Source organism: Daphnia carinata, chromosome 5 (genome assembly GCF_022539665.2).
Source record: "Daphnia carinata strain CSIRO-1 chromosome 5, CSIRO_AGI_Dcar_HiC_V3, whole genome shotgun sequence".
NCBI lineage: Eukaryota > Metazoa > Arthropoda > Branchiopoda > Diplostraca > Daphniidae > Daphnia > Daphnia carinata.
The window spans coordinates 2,195,562-2,215,385 of NC_081335.1; the positions used below are offsets into that span (position 1 = coordinate 2,195,562).

Consider the following 19,824-nt stretch of genomic DNA (forward strand, 5'->3'; position numbering starts at 1 on the left):
CTTAGCAGCTAGAAAGGGTTACCATAAAATAAAACAAAACAAATGAATCCTTTAAGACAAAGTGAATAAACAAATTTAACAAACAACACTTTGGTAAGAAGACCCGTTATTCTACACCATGAAGATAGAATACCAGTGATCAGAACAATGTTATATTATATGCTCAAAATCAACAGGCATTGCAAGTTTTTGGTAGTTACCCTCTTCAGACTTGAGTGGCCTAAAAAAATTATCTCTAAAATTTTTTTTACTCAATCTGTCATACTTTGCTATACAGGCAAATTGCAACAGTAAACTTGCCCAATAAAACTTTGGGAAAAAAAGTAACGAGCAAGCTATTATTAAAATGTTGTTTTGGTTCCACCATTAGATTCAGCTACATCGCCAACTTTTTCGAAAATTTTTCTATCATGGCGACTTTCGTCAACCTCATCACCCGTTTCGTCTTGGCTCGAACCACCACTATCGTCATCGCTTGAATAATCAGCACATTCTTCGTACCGCACCATCTTTGTTGGTGGGCTGAAAAAAAACAAAGTTAAAAATAATGCTTCGTCTTTTACAGCTAACTTTTTAAAATCCACCCTGAATCGTAATGACGACGTGAAGACGATGATGCGTTTAGACTGCGAGGTGGACTCGAAGGGGGTGATAGTGCTTGCCGGATTCGCCCTTTTCCCTCGTTCCAAAAATGGGACTGTAATCGGAAATGGTATAAACACTTAGACACTTTTTCAAACCGTCATTCAAAACGGGGTAAATTACGATTCTTCCTTCGCGTCCAAACAAAAGCAAAAAATTGCCAATGAACTCCTTCGACTTGTCTTCCCATTTCTGGATTAAATCTTGCCTTTTTTCTCCGATATTTTCAATGACTTTTTTGCCCTTGTTTTTTAGCTCGTCCATTTTGTTTTGTAAGCGAAAGGTTTTTTCCTGTCAACAAATTTTTCGTTTTGTAACCAGAAACCATAAACTGGTATTTCTAGATAATGCTTACTTTGATATAACCAACGTTTAGTTCTCTTGCAGAGTACCCACGGGCCAAATTTCGTCGAACATAAACATCGTAGTCTTTGACGATACGCGCTACAACATCAGAAGTTGACACACCCTCTAGAACGAATAAAGGTAGAATAAATATTTTCGGTACCTAAGGAAAAGTGTATTTTTAACGTTACCTGTTCGTTCAGTTGCTACAAACATCCCTCTAGCTTTTATGTGGGCATAAATGTCGTCACTACTTCCTGCCGAGTATGGAATCTCATCATGGGCTACGAAGTCAATCTATATGATAAGTTTAATTAGCACATTCGCAGGAAATGCTCAGTCAGTAAAAACCTTATGTTTGTTTAGAAACTCATCGTCCAGAGTCCAAGGGGCATCTCGAACCACTTCATCGACGTACCGACAGTGCCTAACAGCCTCGTAGCGCTCGTTTTCATCCATGACTGTTCGACCTTTATTTTCGTGGGTTAAACTGTCACTGCAGACTGCAGGAAATGAAAATGTTTTGAAAGAAAAACGCTAATCTAATGCCAAAGTAAACAATGATATTTCAAGAATGATTTTCCTCTCAAATTTACCTCCTACTAGAAGGTAGACATTTGGGAAAATTCGCTTGGCTTGCATGAGCTGCCGTGCGTGTCCCTGATGAAAAAGGTCATAAATCCCGTCCGCATAAACTCTAACGGGGCGATGCGCTGTGAAAGGTAATGAGAAAAAAGTCTTTCTAGTATGTATTACATTTTACCAGGGCTATGAAGCCAGAAAACCTACTAGCCAGTTCGACTGGCATATGTTTCTACTTAAAAAGATAAAAGAGGGTTTGGTTTCAGTCATTTAAAAATGCAAAAAAATAGGAGAGCTTTTTAAAGTCCTGTCTGAATTTTTAATACAGGCAAGAAAAATGATTCATGTAAGTTTAAAGGAGCAAAAAATTGGAAGTGAAAACCCTGTTTTTTTACCTCATTCTAAAGATAATTTTGGTCGAAAATATTTTACTGTTATTTAATACCATAGAAAATGCTAAGAATAAATAGTTGAGACATGCCTGTGTCACTCTGGGCCATTTCAAGTGTAACTTTTAAGGAATAGTCACAAAGATCCAATGCTGCCAATGCCTGTTCATCCTCACTGAATGGCGCTGGTTCAACCTGGAGGATTTCATAGGGATGTTAGTATAGCACTATCTCTCATGGATGGGAACCAACAAAAACCAACATCTCCAATTTTATCTAAAAATCTTAAGAGAACTGAAATATTCAACTGTCTGAAGAACCTGTAACATTAGCCAATTTTGTTATTGAAAAGTTACTTCTTACAATCTAGGAAGCGAGAATTATATTCTGTCAGAAGGAAATTTAAAAAATTAAAATTTTCATAACATGTAACCAAAGTTGGAGACTGGAACGTTACCGCACTAGATTTTAAGTTATGGGATGTAAGAATGTTGACTAGGAAGGTGAGCAAAACGCGTTACCTTCGAAAATGTTGGTGCCGGGAGTGATTTAATTGTGCGCGTTTCAGTTTCTTCGCGCTCATGCGGTCTCTTTCTCGACGTCATTTTCATGTGCGGTATTATTAAACATATAAATTTAAAGATGTATTACAAAACTGATGTTACTGGCACATTCATAGAAACTTGGACTCTCGAAAACTGCTAAGAAATGTCTACTGACAGTAGCAGCGTTGCCTACTCAATCGGCTCCGCTGCGCGGCAAGACAGATAAGAGAGAAAAAAGAGACAAGTCGAGAGAGATAGAATCAGTCTGTCAGACTCGGAGGGATAAACTATTTTGCGATTTGGTGAAAAAAAGTTGCTACTGTTTTATTGTTTTCATTATTATCTTGTAAAATTATTTTGAAAGATGACGACCACTACAAAATACTGCAGCATTGTCTAAAATTGGTAAATAGGCTGCGCTTTGTGTGGGTAGGGCCTGCTGACTATAGAGCAACAAAAAAAAAAAAAGAGCCATGGTTCTATCAGAGTCCTGGGTCTATGACTCTGCTGCATCTTTTGCGTTAACCGATTCTCCGCTGCATAACTGTGGGCAGCACCGTTCCACAACAACAAACTGAAGCAACTAAGATGGCCGCAGCCAACGACGCTAGCGTCGTAACTTGCACAAATAATTCGGATTATGCCGTCATTTGCTCCTTTTTCGAACAGTTTGGAGACAAATCTGGATTACTGTTTCCTTCGTTTCACGATCTGCAACAAATGCTAGAAAATGTTGAAGAAGGTTGGTTTTCGTTTGCTTAAGCATCCTAACACTGACGTTAAGCGGTTTTTTGACATGTGTATTCTTAACCAAGTTTTTTCCTTATTTTGAATTGGGAAGACAATTTTCAACTGCAACGTTTCTTTATTTACTATTTCCTAGTTCCTTATCCACTCATTGAATTGCATGTCAAACTCATGAGGAAGCTAAAAAAGTCTGTCAACTTTGATCGCTGGGAAAAAGCAGCTGCCAAGTATGCCCATACCTACTCAGATCAAGATGGATGGGAAATTGAAAGGTTTGGATACAAGAAGATTAATCTTGCTGTAAAATTACGGTTACTAAAGGTAATTAAATTTGCTAAATATTTTGTGAATATATCTTAGTAATTTGTGATATTTTTAAAACATAGAATTTACTTGAAGCACAGTTTGATGGCAACATAAAGTTCAAAAATGAAATTAATAAAGTGACTAGTGATGAGTTAAGGTTACAGCCTCTTGGAAAGGATATTCAAGGCAGGCGCTACTGGCATCTTCTTGATGATGACTGCAATTTGAGAGTTTATCGTGAAGATCTAGATGAAGAAAGCTGGGACCTAGTATCTAGGTAAAATAATTTTTCATTCAAATATACATAACACATGTAGTACATCTTTCATGATACATGCATGTGTTGCACTTTGTAGTGACAAGGAAAGTATGCTGAAACTCATTGAGCACCTAAATTCTTGTAAAGATTTGCAAGAAGATGGAGGAACCTCTCCTGCAACATCGGAAGAAAACAGTGCTAATGGCCAAGAAGAATATCCTAAAATTGACACTGAAGACCAAGTACAACAACCAGTTGAGTGTCCTACTGGGGCAAAGAGATTAAAATCTGAATCTGTTGAAGTTCCAGCTACTTCAGATTCACACATGGAGTGCATTGTAGGGGAAACCATTGAAAGCCCAGTCCTTGTAATTAAGGGTGAAGGAAATGGGGCAGACTGTGACACCGGTAATCCTGGTGAAGGCAAAAATGAAGAATCGTGTGAGTCTCACTGTTCAAATAGCGAGCAGGGTAAACTGGGCAATACTAGTGTTGTTGCTTGTGAATCAGATGAGTTAAACCCCTGTACCGAACCAGGTGACCCCTTGGCGATCTTGCAACCAAAGGCGGAATCATTCAGTTCAGTGTCAAGTAGTGTTTGCAATTCTAACACTTCAACTTCCGGTTCGGATAATGTGACAAAGGCTCATCATTCGCAATTAGAGAACGAAACCAGTGTTGAAGCAAAAAGTGTCACAAAACTTACAGTTCCCGAAAATTCTTCTGAAAATCCAAGTGCTTTAAATTCTCACGATAAGGAAATATCCGGCTCGTCATGTAAACAAACTGGTTCAGCCATCGTCCATCCTCCATCCAGTAGCGCCGATTCTTGCAAAGAGATGATACATGTCGAAAGCAGTTTAACAACCGTTCTTCATGAGGATGAGCCTGTCAGTATTGAGAAACCGTCTGTCGAAGCAAATGTATTTCCTAATCAGGAAGGATATCTCAAACCATCAGAAGATAATGGTATTGCAAAAGAATCCAACGATGATGAAAATAGGCCTCTCATAGTAGACACCACGGACCGTTGTGCCGTTCCTGAACAGACTTCCACCTTTGAAAATTCAACTCAGCTACCCTTTTCACAAAATCAAGAGCTTCCAAAATTTGGCTGTTCTTCACCAATTGTTGGGCTAAATCCTATACAACTCAAATTCGCAACCGCAGAAGAATCGGCCCCTATTTCCGATGGTCCAATTTCTAGCGACCACTGTTCTCCATCAACCTCCGAAATCGTTACCCCTAACCTAATGCCGTCAACGGAATGTATACCTAGTGCTATAGAGGAAGAAAAACAAATTGCCGAACCCCTTTCAGTGCCGGCCTGTTCTACTTTGGTACAAAAGGATTCGTCTGAAATTGAAGAATCTCATTCAGAACAAATAGTAGAACTTAAAAACGAACCTTTAGAAAATTCAAATTCGAATGTAATAATAAATGCAAATACTACTGAGGCAGAAAGCCAGCTTCCGATTCAAACCACTCATGAATCTCCTGCCCAATCTGGAATCAACCATGAAATAGTGATTCCCGTGGTTGACTGTTCCACCCCATGTGATGAAAACAGTATATGGAAAGTGGACGAGACGTCCAAGTCCAGCGATGTGCCTAATGTTTTAAAGGAAAGCAACATTGAAGAATCTGGACCGCTCGACTTCGGTGTGGCAAGTGCAATACAGTCGGCAAAATCTTTTCTCCCTGGCGCTGTGCCAGTGAGTGAAAGAGCAGCAAATGTTGCTGTTGTCGATTGTACAAAAGACAGTGATCCTCCGTCTGCACCGTGTAGTTTACAAGAAACGCCTCAGTGCTCTGAAAGTGACCCCATCAGTGGGAGTACAATCCCTCTCACGTTGAAAGAAGAAAATAACTACTCATCACCTGGAAATGAAAGTGAAGGAACAAATGAAGTCCACTCCAGCCGTAGTGATGTGCCGCTGACCCAAACGAACGATTTGACTAGTGTTTTACCAGCCGTAGGCACTACGTCTGCCCCAGTGCCCGATGTTGAAAAAAGTTCCGAAACGCGGACTTGTCCTGATACCGTAAATCAATCCGATTCGGATGAATGTGTAGTGAATGTTGTAAGAACAAGCCCCGAACCTACATCAAATGAGGTTGATACCGTGTCGGTTTCCAAATTGTCTGAATTTCGATGTGTAAGTCCTGAAGATCTACAAGATGCGGAGAAACTAAACAGCAGCACCGTGCAAGAGCTCACAAATGAAAAGGAAATTCAATGTACAATGGAGGACAAGTTGCATCCGGTTGACAATGAACCTTCCACCAATCGGATAGAAAATATTGCAGATAAAGAAGAACCCGCAGAAACGGAGTGTTTAAGTAGCTCTGAGGAGCAAGGGGGAACAGACACGACAATCCTAAAGGACGAACAATCCTTACGAGATTTACAAAAAGGAAATGAAATTACGAATACTATGGATATACTTGACAAAAAAGTTTCTGCGGACGAATCAGAGGCTATTGAAAAAATACCAAATACCTCTACAGAAAAAAGCCTGTTTTCAACTGAAAAAGGAGATGAGTTCTTCGTTTCGCAAAAGAACGTGTTGAATGAAGTGCGGCTCGAGAAGGCTTTGGAAAAAGAGGAGATTGAAAGCGTACGATTAACGTCGAGAAAAGACGAAATAACACCAGTCCAACACCATTGTGAATCAGACGCAACTTCACAAGAGATCATATTAAATCAAGATGATGCGCTGAAAGCAGAAGAAAACAATCAAGCTACTACACTAGCTGAAGTCCCAACTGGACCGGACATTGCGATCGTTCCAGATTCTAGCCGGGAAATGGAATCAAGTACAATTTCAGAGGACATAAAGCCTGAACAGGTTGATGAGTCCAAGGCAGAAGAAAATCCGATGGCAACTACCCTAGCTGTAATTCCATCCGGATCAGAGGTTGCGGAAGAACCAGAATCCAACCTAAAGCTTGAATCAAACGAAATTTCGCAGGACCTAGTGAGTAAGCAGCCTGATAAGCCTAAAGCAGCAGAAGACTCAGTTGCAACTCCTCCAGCTAAGATCCCATCCGAACAAGAGGTTGCGGACGAAACAGACGCCGACCCAGAGCATGAATCAAACGCGATTTCGCAGAACATAGAGTATAAACAGGCTGATAAGCCTAAAGCAGAAGAAGACTCAGTTGCAACTGCCCCAGCTGAGATCCCATCCGCGCAAGAGGTTGCGGACGAAACAAACCCCGACCCAGAACATGAATCAAACGCGATTTCGCAGAACATAGAGCCTAAACAGGGTGATGAGTCCAAAGCTGAAGAGAATTCAGTAGTACCTGCACTAGCTGAGGTCCCATCCGAACCAGAGGTTGCTGAAAACCCAGAACCCAACCCGGAACAGGAATCAGACACGATTTCGCAGGACATACAGCCTAAACAGGCTGATGAATCTAAGGCGGAAGAAGATTCAATAGAAACTGCCCAAGCTAAGATCCCATCCGGATCAGAGGTTGCGGAAAAATCAGACCCCAACCAGGAACTTGAATCAAACGCGATTTCGCAGAACAGAGAACCGACACAGGCAGATGAATGTAAGGCAGAAGAAGACTCAACAGCAACTGCCTTAGCTGTGCTCCCATCCCGACTAGAGGTTGCGGAAGAACCTGACCCAAACCTTGAACTTGAATCAAATGCCATTTCACAGGACATAGAGCCGAAACTGACTATTTCGCAGAACAGCGAGCCTCAACAGAATTATGAATCTAAGACAGAAGACGACTCAGCAGCAACTGCCCTAGCTACGGTCCCAACCGTACCAGAGGTTGCGGAAGAACCAGACACCAATCAGGAATCAAACGGGATTTCGAAGGATATAGAGACTAAACGTGCTAATAAGCCTAAAGCAGAGGAAGAGCAAGTGGCAACTGCCTTAGCTAAGCTCCCACCCAAACCAAACGTCAGGTTGGATGATCCACCAAAAATTGAGTCAATCATAGTGGAAACCGCAAAAGTTTTAAAGGAAGAAACAGAAAAAGATGCAGACATCTCTACACCTCCAGAGAAACAAGAGGCAATTCTACTTAAGTTTCCAAAAGAAGTTCCGCATCTAATGGTTTCTGAGATCAAAGAAAAGAGTGAATTGATGCAGGGCTTTGATGGTAACTGCAAGGTTTCGATAGATCCTGTTCAGAAGGAATTAAAAGAGGAAATCCTCGTTGCTGTTATAAAGCAGGAGTCACCGTCAGTTCATGAAGAACCAGAATCAAACTCGATTCCTATGATTCCACCAAAAAGCGAACAGTGGCAAACAGAATCTGGAAAGGTCTTGACCTATAAAGTTCCTGAAAACGAAGAAGTTTCTGTTCCGACTGTAAAGGACGTCCAGTCCGATGTTCGCAATGAGGTTCTGTCAGGCGCAACGTCGGAGGCTGCAACAGAAAAGGAACCGTCAGGAGAAGATACAAAAATTTGCGTTTCAGAAAGTGAGCAATCGGAAGAAAAGGTCAAGATTTCGTCATTCAAACAAGAACTTGTAATTCCAAAAGGTCAGCTGAACACAGAACTTCAGAGCGATGGAGACACTATGATGAGTTCTCAACTTGAAATCCCTGTGCTTCTTGTGAAAGAGGAATCACCCCCTATGGTCCCAGATAAAAGTATATCAGACGACATCCGTGACGGTTGTGGTAGTAAAATTCCAATTGCAGTGCCAGAGAAAAATCAGGGAGAAGAGCGGTCCGTAGCTGATGAGTTAGAGACAATTCCGAGATCTGCGTCTTCTGATGGCAAAGAACCCGTGCAAAAAACACCTGCCTTGTCCATCCCTGAAAAGGAGGAGAAAGAAGCCGTCGCCATATCTGAAGTTGTGAAATCGGAAGAAAGCGATACACTGCCCAAAGTACCCAATTCTTCTGAAACGCCACAAAATGTGGAAGAGAAGACAACAGATCAACCCAGTACAGAAAAATCTTCGAATTTAAATCAGTTAACTTTCGATTTCGATTCTTCTGCTCCAGTGGCAATAATTTTACCGCCTTCAAAGAAGCCAGATACGTCAACCAAGCGCCGTGGACGGAAGCGAGGAAGATGTGGTCTTGATGGCAACACTGACAGCGGTAAAGAAAATGACGCCCAGCCGATGGTTCTCCGACAGAGCTCACGTATTGCAAAATTACGAGAGAAAGAGGATGAAGATCGACGCAAGGAGGAAGCGGCACGTTTACAGCGGCTGAAGGAAGAACATGAGCGTCGGGAGAAAAGGCGATCTGCCCGTGATGAGAAGATGAAGAAGATGGAAGAGAAACAACAACGACGACAGTTGAAAACCACTACTAGAGAGGATGTGGTAAACACTCTAAAGCCAATCTTTTTCAGGCTGATTTTAATTCCTTTTTACCATTTGTTCTATTCAGACCTACAGGCAAAGTGAAGAGGAATCTTCTAGTTCTGACGAGGAAAAAAATTCCGAAGAGGAAGGTCGCAAGAAAAAAAGCAAAAAGGACAAGCGAAAACATAAGAAGAAGAAAATTGACCGTCCATGGGATTCAACAGATTCCAGGTATTTTCATCATCCGTGTAAAAGAGTAAATGTGTTTATTCTGATTTATTTTATTTATTTGTTGTGTGCTTGTTACCGTTCTTTTTCTTTAGTGAGAAAAGCAGTGAAAGTGATGTAGATGGGTTGGATGACCTACAGGTAGAAGAAGAGAACGAAGAGCTTGTCTTCAAATCTGATCACGAATTCTCACCTGAGTCAGACTTGGATGACGAAGAGGAGACCGTCCAGCCTACCAAACATGCTAGGACTGCAAGAGCTGGTAAAAATGTCATTCCAAAGCGTAGCGCAACATTGTTTTTCTTAACTGTTTTTTCTTTTCGGTAATAGGTATTGTTCCTAAAAAGAGGGGTCGATCCAAGAAGGTTAAAGTAGAAGAAGAAATTGAAGAAGAAGAGGCTGTAGCAACCGAAGAAGAAGAGGAAGAAGAAGAAGCCAAGTGTCACAAATGTGGCCAATCTGATCATCCAGAATGGATCCTACTCTGCGACCGCTGTGATGGTGGATGGCACGCCAATTGCGTCAAACCACCTTTGCTGGTCATTCCTGAAGGCCATTGGTTTTGCCCACCCTGCGATCATGTAAGGATCGGTTATTTAATTTCAAATTTTTCCCAGGGCTTATCTTTTTATTAAATTGAATTGAATTGTGAAATAGGCCACGCTGTTGGAACGTTTGCAAGAAAGACTCGAAGCCTATGAATTTTTGTTGCAAGAGAAAGAAGCGGAACTCGAAAGGAAGAAAGAGCAAGAATTGGAGGCTAAACTTGCCAAGGAAGAGGCTGATAAACAGGCATTGTTGGAAGCGGAAGAAGAAGCTCAAGAAGACGACGAGGAGGATGAAAAAATTAGTGAGGCTGGAGACTTGGGTGCCGATGGTGAAGACGAAGAAACTTCAGAAGATAGCGGAGAGGATGAAGACGAGGAAGATGAGGATGATGCAGAGAACGACGAAAGTGACGAAAATCTGAACGGAAGAAGGCAACGCAAAGCCGCCAAACAAGCCAATTATTCCTTCAAGGACTTTGATGATATGATCAAATCTGCTTTAAGGGTAAGAAAACAACTGCTCTCTACTTCTGGCCAAGTTGGGCTAATGATTCTATTATTTTTCTTTAGGATGAAGGTGACGAAGAGGAAGAAGAATCAGGCGGCAAAGGTAAAGGCAAAGGTCCGAGGTCCGGCGTTGAAGGCAATAGCGAAGACGATGAAGATAAGCCTCGATCACCACCAGGGTCCCGTCCATCAGGCATCGGCAACAAACGAATCTCCACCAGCGACGACGATAGCGACGTCATGCCTCAAGTCCTCCGCAAAAAGAAGGCTCGTAAACTCAACGACCTGAGCGCCACGAGCAATGAGGACGATTCAGACGAAGATTTCCAGGGCTCATCCGCTGAAGGCAGCGACAGCGATGATGACGACGAAGAGGCCAGTGACAGTGGAGACAGCTTTGTTGTGGACGATGATAGTGACGATGATGATGTCATCCACGTCAGAGCTAAAAAGAAGGCAAGAGTAGCCTCCCCCACCATCCGGCGATCGGCTAGGAGCTCCCGCAAAAGAAATCTTCGAAGTAATTTACATGAATGGATTGCCTTAGTGTTTGCCCTTAAATAACTTCATTACATTCTAGTGGATAGCAGCGATACGAGTGAAGAAGAAAGCGAATACGAGGAAAAGCCGACCAAACGAAAAAAAGGCAATGAATCCTGGGACTCATCAGGAGCATCGAGCAGTGATGCATCGTGGGGCAGATCAAAGAAACGAAGGTTGGTTTTTTCTTGGACAAAAGATGTGTTTTAATTTGCTTAACCGATTGTGAAATTAAAGTGCGACCAAAAGTAGAGCCAAACCAGTTGCTGCTCCAAAACCCAAGCCCAAGCCACCTCCCCGTAAGGCGCCTGCCAATCGAGGTAGAGGTCGTGGAGGTCGGACCAACAAAGTGGAATCGGACGACGAGCCTTTCCGCTCGAATGTCAGCGTAAAAAAGCTAAAGGTAAAAGACCTTTCAGATTCGAGATTCGAGATGATTCTGATTACATTGTCGTATTGAATATTGTAGGAAGCTCAGCCAGTGAAGGCACAAGAGGAAGAAGATAGTGATCACGCTCAGAAGCGCACTACTCGTGGGCGACAGATCAGTTATAAGGAGCTGATTAGCTCAGGAGACAGCCAAGACGAAGACGGCAACACCGCCAAGAAAATGGGAACGTTGTTCGCAGCTGACCGTATAAGGAACATGCCCGGCGCAGCCATTAGAGGAGGTGCCAGCCGAAGGGGAGGCCGTGGGGGAGTAATAACACAAGCACCAAGCCGTGTGAATGTGTCTGGTGATGACAGCACACCTGTGCCTGTCAGTGTCATTTCTTCTCGGATTGGTGCAGCTCTCAACCAAGACGATGAATCTCGTTTTTCCGGTTCTACTGATACGATCGAATTCAGTAGCGCGGTGGCATCTGCCACAGCCGCCGCATCCGCCTACACGACCGGGGACGAGAGCCACACTTCCACTGACATCGTTACGCCCAGCATAGATCCTGATTTATCTACCTTGCCCTTAGTTCTGCCTCAGGAAGACGAAGCAAGTCCCCTAATCAAAGAAGAGCTTCCAGCTATTGTTCCTGTCCCTGTTCTGTCACAGGACCTTCAAGTAAATTTGTGATACATTTTTCGCCAGCTTTAAGATCTTCTAACCGATTATGTTGTTTGTTTTATCTTTATATCTTTTTAGATTTCTAGATTAATTCAGCAGCGGCCAGTCGATGTTCCACCTACATTACCACCCGACTTGCAGATCAATCGTCTCATTAATTCTCATACTATTTCGAGCAGTAACAGTAGCCCGGCGAGACAGAGTCCAGGAATTCTACCACAACAGCGGCTGCTCCGAGACGTTCTGGACAGCCAAACACCGCCACCTGCCGTCCAGCTATCTCCAATATTACCGACGCAGCCGCCAATCATTGCGCCTAGTGTCGAACCTCCCCTCTACAGCCACGGCGGGGTCATCAAACAGACGAGGCATTCTCTACCGCCAACGCCTCCGCTTTATTCCAGTCCCCATGTCGTGAAAACTAGCGATTTGATTGCTTCGTCGACACCACCATCTGTCATTAGGCCTTATCCCACGACAGCAACAGCGTCTCCGTTGAGCCCAAGCATTAGCGGAAGCTCAACACCTGGTAACCCTCTCAGTATTCAAGGACTGCTAGGAACTGGTCACGGTTCTCCTGGTTCGAATCCTTCGGCTCCACCATCTTCGCATCCTAGTGGTCATTTACGGCCGTACGGCAATACATCGCACATGATAGGCCACGGACCATTCCTCAATCATACGCCTTACGGAAGTCCGTACAGTGCCGTGCCGCCTTCACGGACGAGCTATATGGGGACGCCTGTCACCCCGACTCCCCGTCCGGCCTACTCGCCCATGTATCCGACATCCCACATGCCGCCGCACGGCCTGCCACTGCATTCACCGTATCAACATCATGGCCCACCTCTGAGACCGACTTCTAGCTACCAGCATGCCGGTTTCCCGCAGGCCTTTGCGGCTGCAGCTGCAGCTGCCGCCAGTGCCGAAGAAGAGCGTAGAATTTATAGGTCAATATTGAGAAAATTGACTTTTAATTTTGTGTATTTAACATTCTAAAGTTTCGTTTTGTTTCACAGAGTTGCAGCTCAGACGTCTAGGGAATCTGGAGCAGATAACTACGAGCCAGCAGCAAGCGCTGGGCTGTTGTTGAAAGGTGGTGCCGAAGATCCTGCGCCAGCAACCGCAGTGCCTCCCGAAAGTGAATTTGGTGGACTGGTGTCTTACTTCTCAAGCCAGCAGGAAGATTTCGAAGAATCATGAATCAAATGTATAAATAGCTCATCGACAGCTGGGCCGGACTTGCCAGTTTCTCAACTTCGATCGTTTCTAACCCAATCCCCCTGCCCTCACCCTGTACTCTCCCGTCTTCCTATTTTTTTTTTCTCATTTCTTTTATTTTACAATCGTGTCAGCGCTACATCTTTTTGAATCGGCATCTACTTCTTTATAACGTATGAGACAAAATCGATATTTGCTCTTATTTGCTTTGATGATTTTTAGCAAGTGCTATTATTTATAGCCTGAATTTTTTATGTCTTATTTATTGATTTCGCACAAGCGAAACTTTCCTTCTTCTGTTTTCCTTTTATGACTACCACTAGCTTATTTTTAAAAAAGAGAAGAAAAATGTACTCCTTTATTCTATTTTCCTTTGTCGAATTTGCGTGGCTTGTTAGACCTATAATAACACGTGCTTGTACAATTCATCTTACTGGAAAACAAACGAAAAATTCGAACAGAAGGAATAACAATCATATGCAAATATTTCCTTACCTTTCAGTAGGCTCTATTGTCACAGTCTTGTCTTTTGCATTTCAGAAATTTTAGACGGGAAACGAGGAAGAAGAGTACTGTCATCAGTTGTCGCTAGATGTCGCTAGAGGAGTTGTCACTTCATCCATCCATTCTTTTTCCTTTACGACCTTGGCCATATTCACACCAACGGTTACTGTGTTTGTTTATTTGTGAGGTTTTTCCCCCTCGTCTACATGATTACGTTAAAATTAGCATGTGAAATGACAATGGAGATGTGCATTTGAAGAAGAACGTGACCTGTACAACAACATGACAAAATTCAACAATGCAAATTATTGGAGGAAATAGAGAAGAAAAAAACTGTTTTCCTCATTTCTGTATACTGTTTGTGACTGCGGCAGGTACGCGTATGACGTTTCGCTTTACACTGTGTTATCTATTGTAACCCAACGTCACAGTACGTATATTATGCTGTGTGATATATTTTAGCATTGCTTGTACGGAAACCTAAAAGTCGTCGAGCCACTATCAGTAAATGTAGTTCCATTATATCGATTTGTTCCCCTTCTTTACGTTCGTCAGCTGCCATTCATATGAGAAAAGTGAACGTGGTATTCCAGCATTGGCATCCCAAAGATGTGTCATGTGCAACCAACTGACGATGGGAAAGAACATCATACATGATGAAGACTCACAAGAGGCTAAAGGGGGTAGGAATGCCGTAAATATTGGTTTGGAACATTCCCATAAACAGTTCTGCGGCCCCGGGACAGGTTGGAGGAATAACTGGATCGAATTACAGTTCCAGGATAGATACCGGCATCTACTTCATTTCTAGTTCTATATAATTTACGATATCCACTACATCAACAGCGAGGGGCAGGATCGTGGAACAGGCAAGCCAGTTTTTCTACGTGAATTAGGTGTCATCTTGTCATGCTTTTTTCTCTTTTTTTCAGGATTCTTGCAGAATCAAATATTCTGAGGCACCAATACTGCTGCCACGTAATAATCCAAGGTATGCCAGCCTAGATTGTCTATTTCCAAGCATCTGCTCTGCTCATCACACAAGGTACGTTGTTCTGTAACGATACACAAAATCGCGCTGGAGCAGTATATCGAATGAGACGGCTATTCTTTCAAGGTACGCCTGGTAACTTGAACGAGAATTCCACAAAATCCATTGCTAAAACTTTCAGTGAACTTACTGCGAGATATTAACATATGGCAAAAGATTACATAAATCCTATTCAATCTACCTTGCAGCCTGTAAATCGTCAGCAGAGTCACAATGCTGTCAACTAACCACTTGACGAAAGCTAACTTTACTCGTTTTCACAGCCATCACGCATCATTCATAATTCAATATGATGAAGCTGAACATAAACGTCAAACATTTCCATATACTTGTTGGAAAGTTTGATTAGTAGATCTGTTATTTCGCGTTCGCTACTTGAAGAATGATTTTCGTGTCAAACCGAAGCAAATACAGTATATCTGGTAGGCTGGTTAATTGCCAGTAGATTCCGGCGAATTTGAAAGTTGAACGCTGAACTTGCGTGAACGCAATGAGGTGACACAGTTTTTAGTTTATGTATTTTACACAATAACACACCAAAGCGAGTTTACCTTTTTGTAATTACAGGAGATGGAGAATGAAAAGAACAACCGGAAAAAGCACGAAGGAGCAACATGAAGGGTAGAGAGAAGAACAAAGCAAGTCACGCCTTCTCGAAAAAATCGTTCAACATCATCCGTATGCGTGCTGCGTTCAAGTAGAGAAGGGAAACTACATCGCTGATGATCGGATGCAGGATACACACACACAAAGGAAATAGGTATGCCTTGGCGAGCAAGAGTATGTTTACTTATTACCCTTGTTGAAAGGCAACAGTGAGGCGCAATAAGACCCAGTAAAGAGAAGGAAACAAAAGGCCAGGAAATGTCAGGGTCCTTTCTAATGGAACTCAATATCTGCGTTTATCGTCGGTTGCAATTTAGTGCCCCATCGTTTCAAGTGTTTCAATGTTCTCTTTTCTTATACAGCCAATCTTAGAAAGAAGAAAACAAGAAGGACATGTTATTGGTGGGAGTTGTCATATCCTCCATTTGCTGTGGACACGAGCTAAATTGTTCTCGCCATTCTCCTTAAATCTTTGATCGGGGCCCTCGACACCTTTGCTTTAATATAACGGAAATGGAAAAGTTAGAACGCCAACTCTAGTTTTGAAATCTGCCTTTTCGGCGCAGAGATTCAGACTTCTTGAAAAAAGAGAGAAAAATCCACGGAGAAGAGATACAGGAATGCTCGGTTTTCCATGGATGGACAGGGCCCAGACGACATCCATTGAACATCGCACACACTGCCTCGTTGCGTACTAAGATTTCTATTTATATTATCGTGAAAGTTCATCTGTTCCACTATTTTATGCAATATCCTTTATCTCTTCAATCAACACAAATATCATGTAGTGCCATTTTTCGTGTTATCCTTTAAAAAAAAGTGTAAACCCTGTAACCAGGCTATATGATTTTACGCTATTTGATTTTTCATTCTAAAATCATATCATTTCTAAAAATAAAGCTATTTGTTAAAGATATTTTCCGTCACTATCTTGTCCATTTTCTCCATCTTCTCGGGCTTATTTTCTTCTCAGGGTTAAAATTTGTACCACTCCTTTTTGACACTTATCAGTTCAAAATTTTAGAATATACTCAAAACTGAATGCTGCTTCCAGAAAAATTGTTCTTTTCTTCATTAAATCAATCTTTTTCGAAATACAGCAGATATTTGAAAACGCTAGCGCGCCAGTACGCTATGGCACAAAAAAGTGTCACTAACAGCACTTTCTTTTCTTTTATTTTCAAAACGGCTGGTTTACGGAGAAAACTAATAGCTGAATCGAAAGCAGCGTTCAGTTTTCATTATACTGTGTGAGTTTCGTCGAATTCCAAGAGATGTCGTTTTTGGCCGATTTTGACAAAAGTAGGAAGGCTATAGCCTTCTCACTTTTTCATTTTTGGCCAAATTTAAAATTTGGCCAAAAATACATGGTTTCGATTCAGAATTGAATACAAATCACGGCAATCATGTTTATTTTTCAATTGGCCTTATAGTTTTTTAATTAAACGCAAAAAACACCGTGGGAAAATGGCCTCAAAAAACTGTAAAAAATGACACTCACTGGAATTGGTTGAAAATTTCAGAATATATTCAAAATTTAATGCTTGTTGCGGAGAAAATGTTATTTTTTGCATTAATTCAATCATTTTTTAAATACAGCGAATATTTGATGTCGCTAGCGCGCTAGTACGCTACGGCGCAAAAAAAGTGTCAGTAACAGCACTTTGTTTTCTTTTATTTTCAAAACGGCTGGTTTAAGGAGAAAACCAATAGCTGAATCGAAAGCAGCGTTCAATTTTTATTTTACTGTGTGAGTTTCATCGAATTCCAAGAGATGTCGTTTTTGGCCGATTTTGACAAAAGTGGGAAGGCTATAGCCTTCTCACTTTTTCAATTTTGGCAAAATTTTAGATTTTGTTTTAAATACACGTTTTCGATGTAGCATTGAACGGACATCACGAATATGAGGGTTGTTTTCTCGTGGGACTCATAGTTTTTGAATAAAACGTAAAAAACGGCAAAAGTTGCGTTAAAAAATAAGCCTGGGCTTATATTGTCGGGCTTAAAATTTTTTCCTATTAAAAAATAAAAGCATTAAATCTAGATAACTATAGATGAATTTTAATCTAAAATAACCAAGGAATACGAAAATGGAAATTGTTTTTATTTAGAGTTTATAGTTTTGGAGTGATCTAAAATATAAAACTAGTGTGTGTGCGAATTGAAACCATTACTAGCGCGCCAGTACGCTACAGCACTAGCGTGACACATCAACCTTCTTTGATTATTCAAAAACTATAAACTCTACGTAAAAACGACTTCCATTTTCATGTTCGTTGGTTAATTTTGAATCAGAATCGTATATAGTTATCTAGATTTAATGATATTATGTTTTTAATAGGAAAAAATTTTAAGCCCGACAAAATAAGCCCAACTAAATAAGCCCGACTTTCAGTTTTTTACGGTTAATTCAAAAAGTAGAAGGCTAATATAAAAATATACCCCATTTTAGTGATCAGTAATCAATTTCGAATCGGAATAAAGTATTTTGAATGAAATCTAGGATTTGAAGGATTTGGAAAAGTAAGAAGGCTATAGCCTTCTCACTTTTTCAATTTTGGCAAAATTTTAGATTTCGCTTTAAATACATGGTTTCGACGCAGAATTGAAAGGGCATCACGAATATGAGGATTGTTTTCTCGTGGGACTCATAGTTTTTGGATAAAACGTAAAAAACGGTAAAAGTTGGGTTAAAAAATAAGCCCGACTTTATCTTTCGGGCTTAAAATCTTTCCTATTAAAAACTAATATCATTAAATCTAGATAAATATACATGATTCTGATTTAAAATGAACCAAGGAACACGAAAATGGAATTTGCTTTTACGTAGAATTTATAATTTTGACGAAAGTGGGAAGGCTTTTTTCACTTTTTCTGGGAAGGAACTTTTTCATTTTTGGCCAAATTTTAAATTTTGTTTAAAATACATGATTTTGATTCAGAATTGAGTGCTTGTCACGGAAATCAATTTTATTTTTCAATAGGCTTTACAGTTTTAAAATTATACGTCAAAAACAAAAGTCGGGCTTATTTTGTCGGTCAGGCTTAAAATTTATGCCTGCAAAAACTCGTTGGAATTGGGTGAAAATCACAGGATATACTCATAATTTAATGTTGATTCCAGGAAAATTTGTATCTTTTTCACTAAATCAATCGCTTTTTAAATATATTGAATATTTGATATAACGATAGCGCTGTGGCGTACGGGCACAATGGCGAGTACTGGCGCTCTAGCGCTATGTCAAATAATCGGCATATTTCAAAAACATTTGACTTAATTTAAAAATTGCAATTTTACTGAATAAGTATTCAATTTTGAATATACCCTGTAATTTTCACCCAATTCCACGCAAATTTAAAACAATCAATGATGACGTAAAACAACGAATCACATACATGAAGCAAAGGTTACCATGCTTACATGCGTTCTCTATATTAACACTGAAGATGTCCCACGAACCTGGATTTAGTTTTTGAAGTTCCCATTTTTCTTTCCTTTATTTATCAAGATTCAAAGTGGAATTGCGTGGGATGTTGGGAGAGGATTTGATTATCGAATTCCGATGCGACGTTCTCTCCCCTCTTTCCATCTCCGGTATCCGGATTTCCTCTTTTCCCGCCATCTCCACCCCAAACATAGCGAGAGTCGCAATCACAATAATAGTAATAATGATAATAGAAAAAGAAACGAGGAAGAAAAAGGAGAAAAATTAATTCAATAACAGCATTAATAACAAGAGAAAATGGTTGAGTATGTCAACACGGAGGAAAAGAAAGAGAACGCTGAAACGAATTTGGCTATAAACAGATGACTGCACCTTATTATAAATCGCGGATATCACGACTAGTGTTTATAGAGTGACATCTAAAACCTATAACAATATAAGCCGAGAGAGACGGCCCGCCATAACAGTGAACTTGAAATTTTCCAATTCCAACGTCTCATCTGTTCTTTTTTGTTTTCTTTTCCTCTTTCTCTTTTTTTACTGCCATCTTGACGAGCCCAGATTGCCCATCGATCGGCAATTACCAAGGGCCTGTAGACTGTAGTAGACTGCTGGTTCTGACGGCCGTTAAAGAACAGCTGTGCATCTACATAACCTTTTTTTTATCCATTCTCTTGTGAATTTGGTTGTTGGAATTTTACTATTCGCCTTCCTGGGCCCATGGTGAAAGCCATCTATCACAGCGAAGAACTGGGGTTTACTTTATTCAAAGAAAAAAGTGTGTATAACTTGATGGATCGTCATCTTTACAAGCGCCCACGCCGAAAGTCCAACAGACTGTGTAAAAATAGCCATGGGACCCGTTTACATGTGCCAACAAAAAATGTTTCCTTCTTTCTATCAAAATAAAAAAAATGTGTGCATGAACTTTCATGTCAAGTCGAATCTCATGGAAATCATGCCAAATGCTCCATTCGCACACTGGTCTACATGTA

General features: G+C 41.0%; 2 protein-coding genes across 3 annotated transcripts; one reads left to right on the top strand and one right to left on the bottom strand.

Annotated features, from left to right (window-relative positions):
• Positions 1–136: 136 nt before the first annotated feature.
• Positions 137–2,677, bottom strand: LOC130696794 (choline-phosphate cytidylyltransferase A-like). 2 transcript variants are annotated; one of them, XM_057519913.2, is made up of 9 exons: positions 2,480–2,677; positions 2,051–2,153; positions 1,584–1,700; positions 1,339–1,490; positions 1,179–1,284; positions 998–1,113; positions 766–933; positions 585–697; positions 137–522 (listed from the first exon to the last, which is right to left on the bottom strand). In XM_057519913.2, exons 1-9 carry the CDS (start codon positions 2,567–2,569, stop codon positions 342–344), a joined length of 1,146 nt encoding a protein of 381 aa, XP_057375896.1. In that variant the 5' UTR covers positions 2,570–2,677; the 3' UTR covers positions 137–341. The 2 variants fall into 2 exon arrangements, with proteins under 2 accessions (XP_057375896.1, XP_059351415.1); XM_059495432.1 differs by lacking the exon at positions 2,051–2,153 and having other exon boundaries at positions 2,480–2,676.
• Positions 2,678–3,031: 354 nt separating this feature from the next.
• On the top strand, positions 3,032–13,708 carry LOC130695810 (uncharacterized). Its single transcript, XM_059495421.1, has 14 exons — positions 3,032–3,245; positions 3,387–3,571; positions 3,637–3,833; positions 3,913–9,136; positions 9,204–9,349; positions 9,442–9,608; positions 9,677–9,927; positions 10,004–10,399; positions 10,465–10,921; positions 10,982–11,117; positions 11,179–11,344; positions 11,411–11,998; positions 12,080–12,951; positions 13,021–13,708. Exons 1-14 carry the CDS (start codon positions 3,092–3,094, stop codon positions 13,202–13,204), a joined length of 9,123 nt encoding a protein of 3,040 aa, XP_059351404.1. The 5' UTR covers positions 3,032–3,091; the 3' UTR covers positions 13,205–13,708.
• Positions 13,709–19,824: the final 6,116 nt, after the last annotated feature.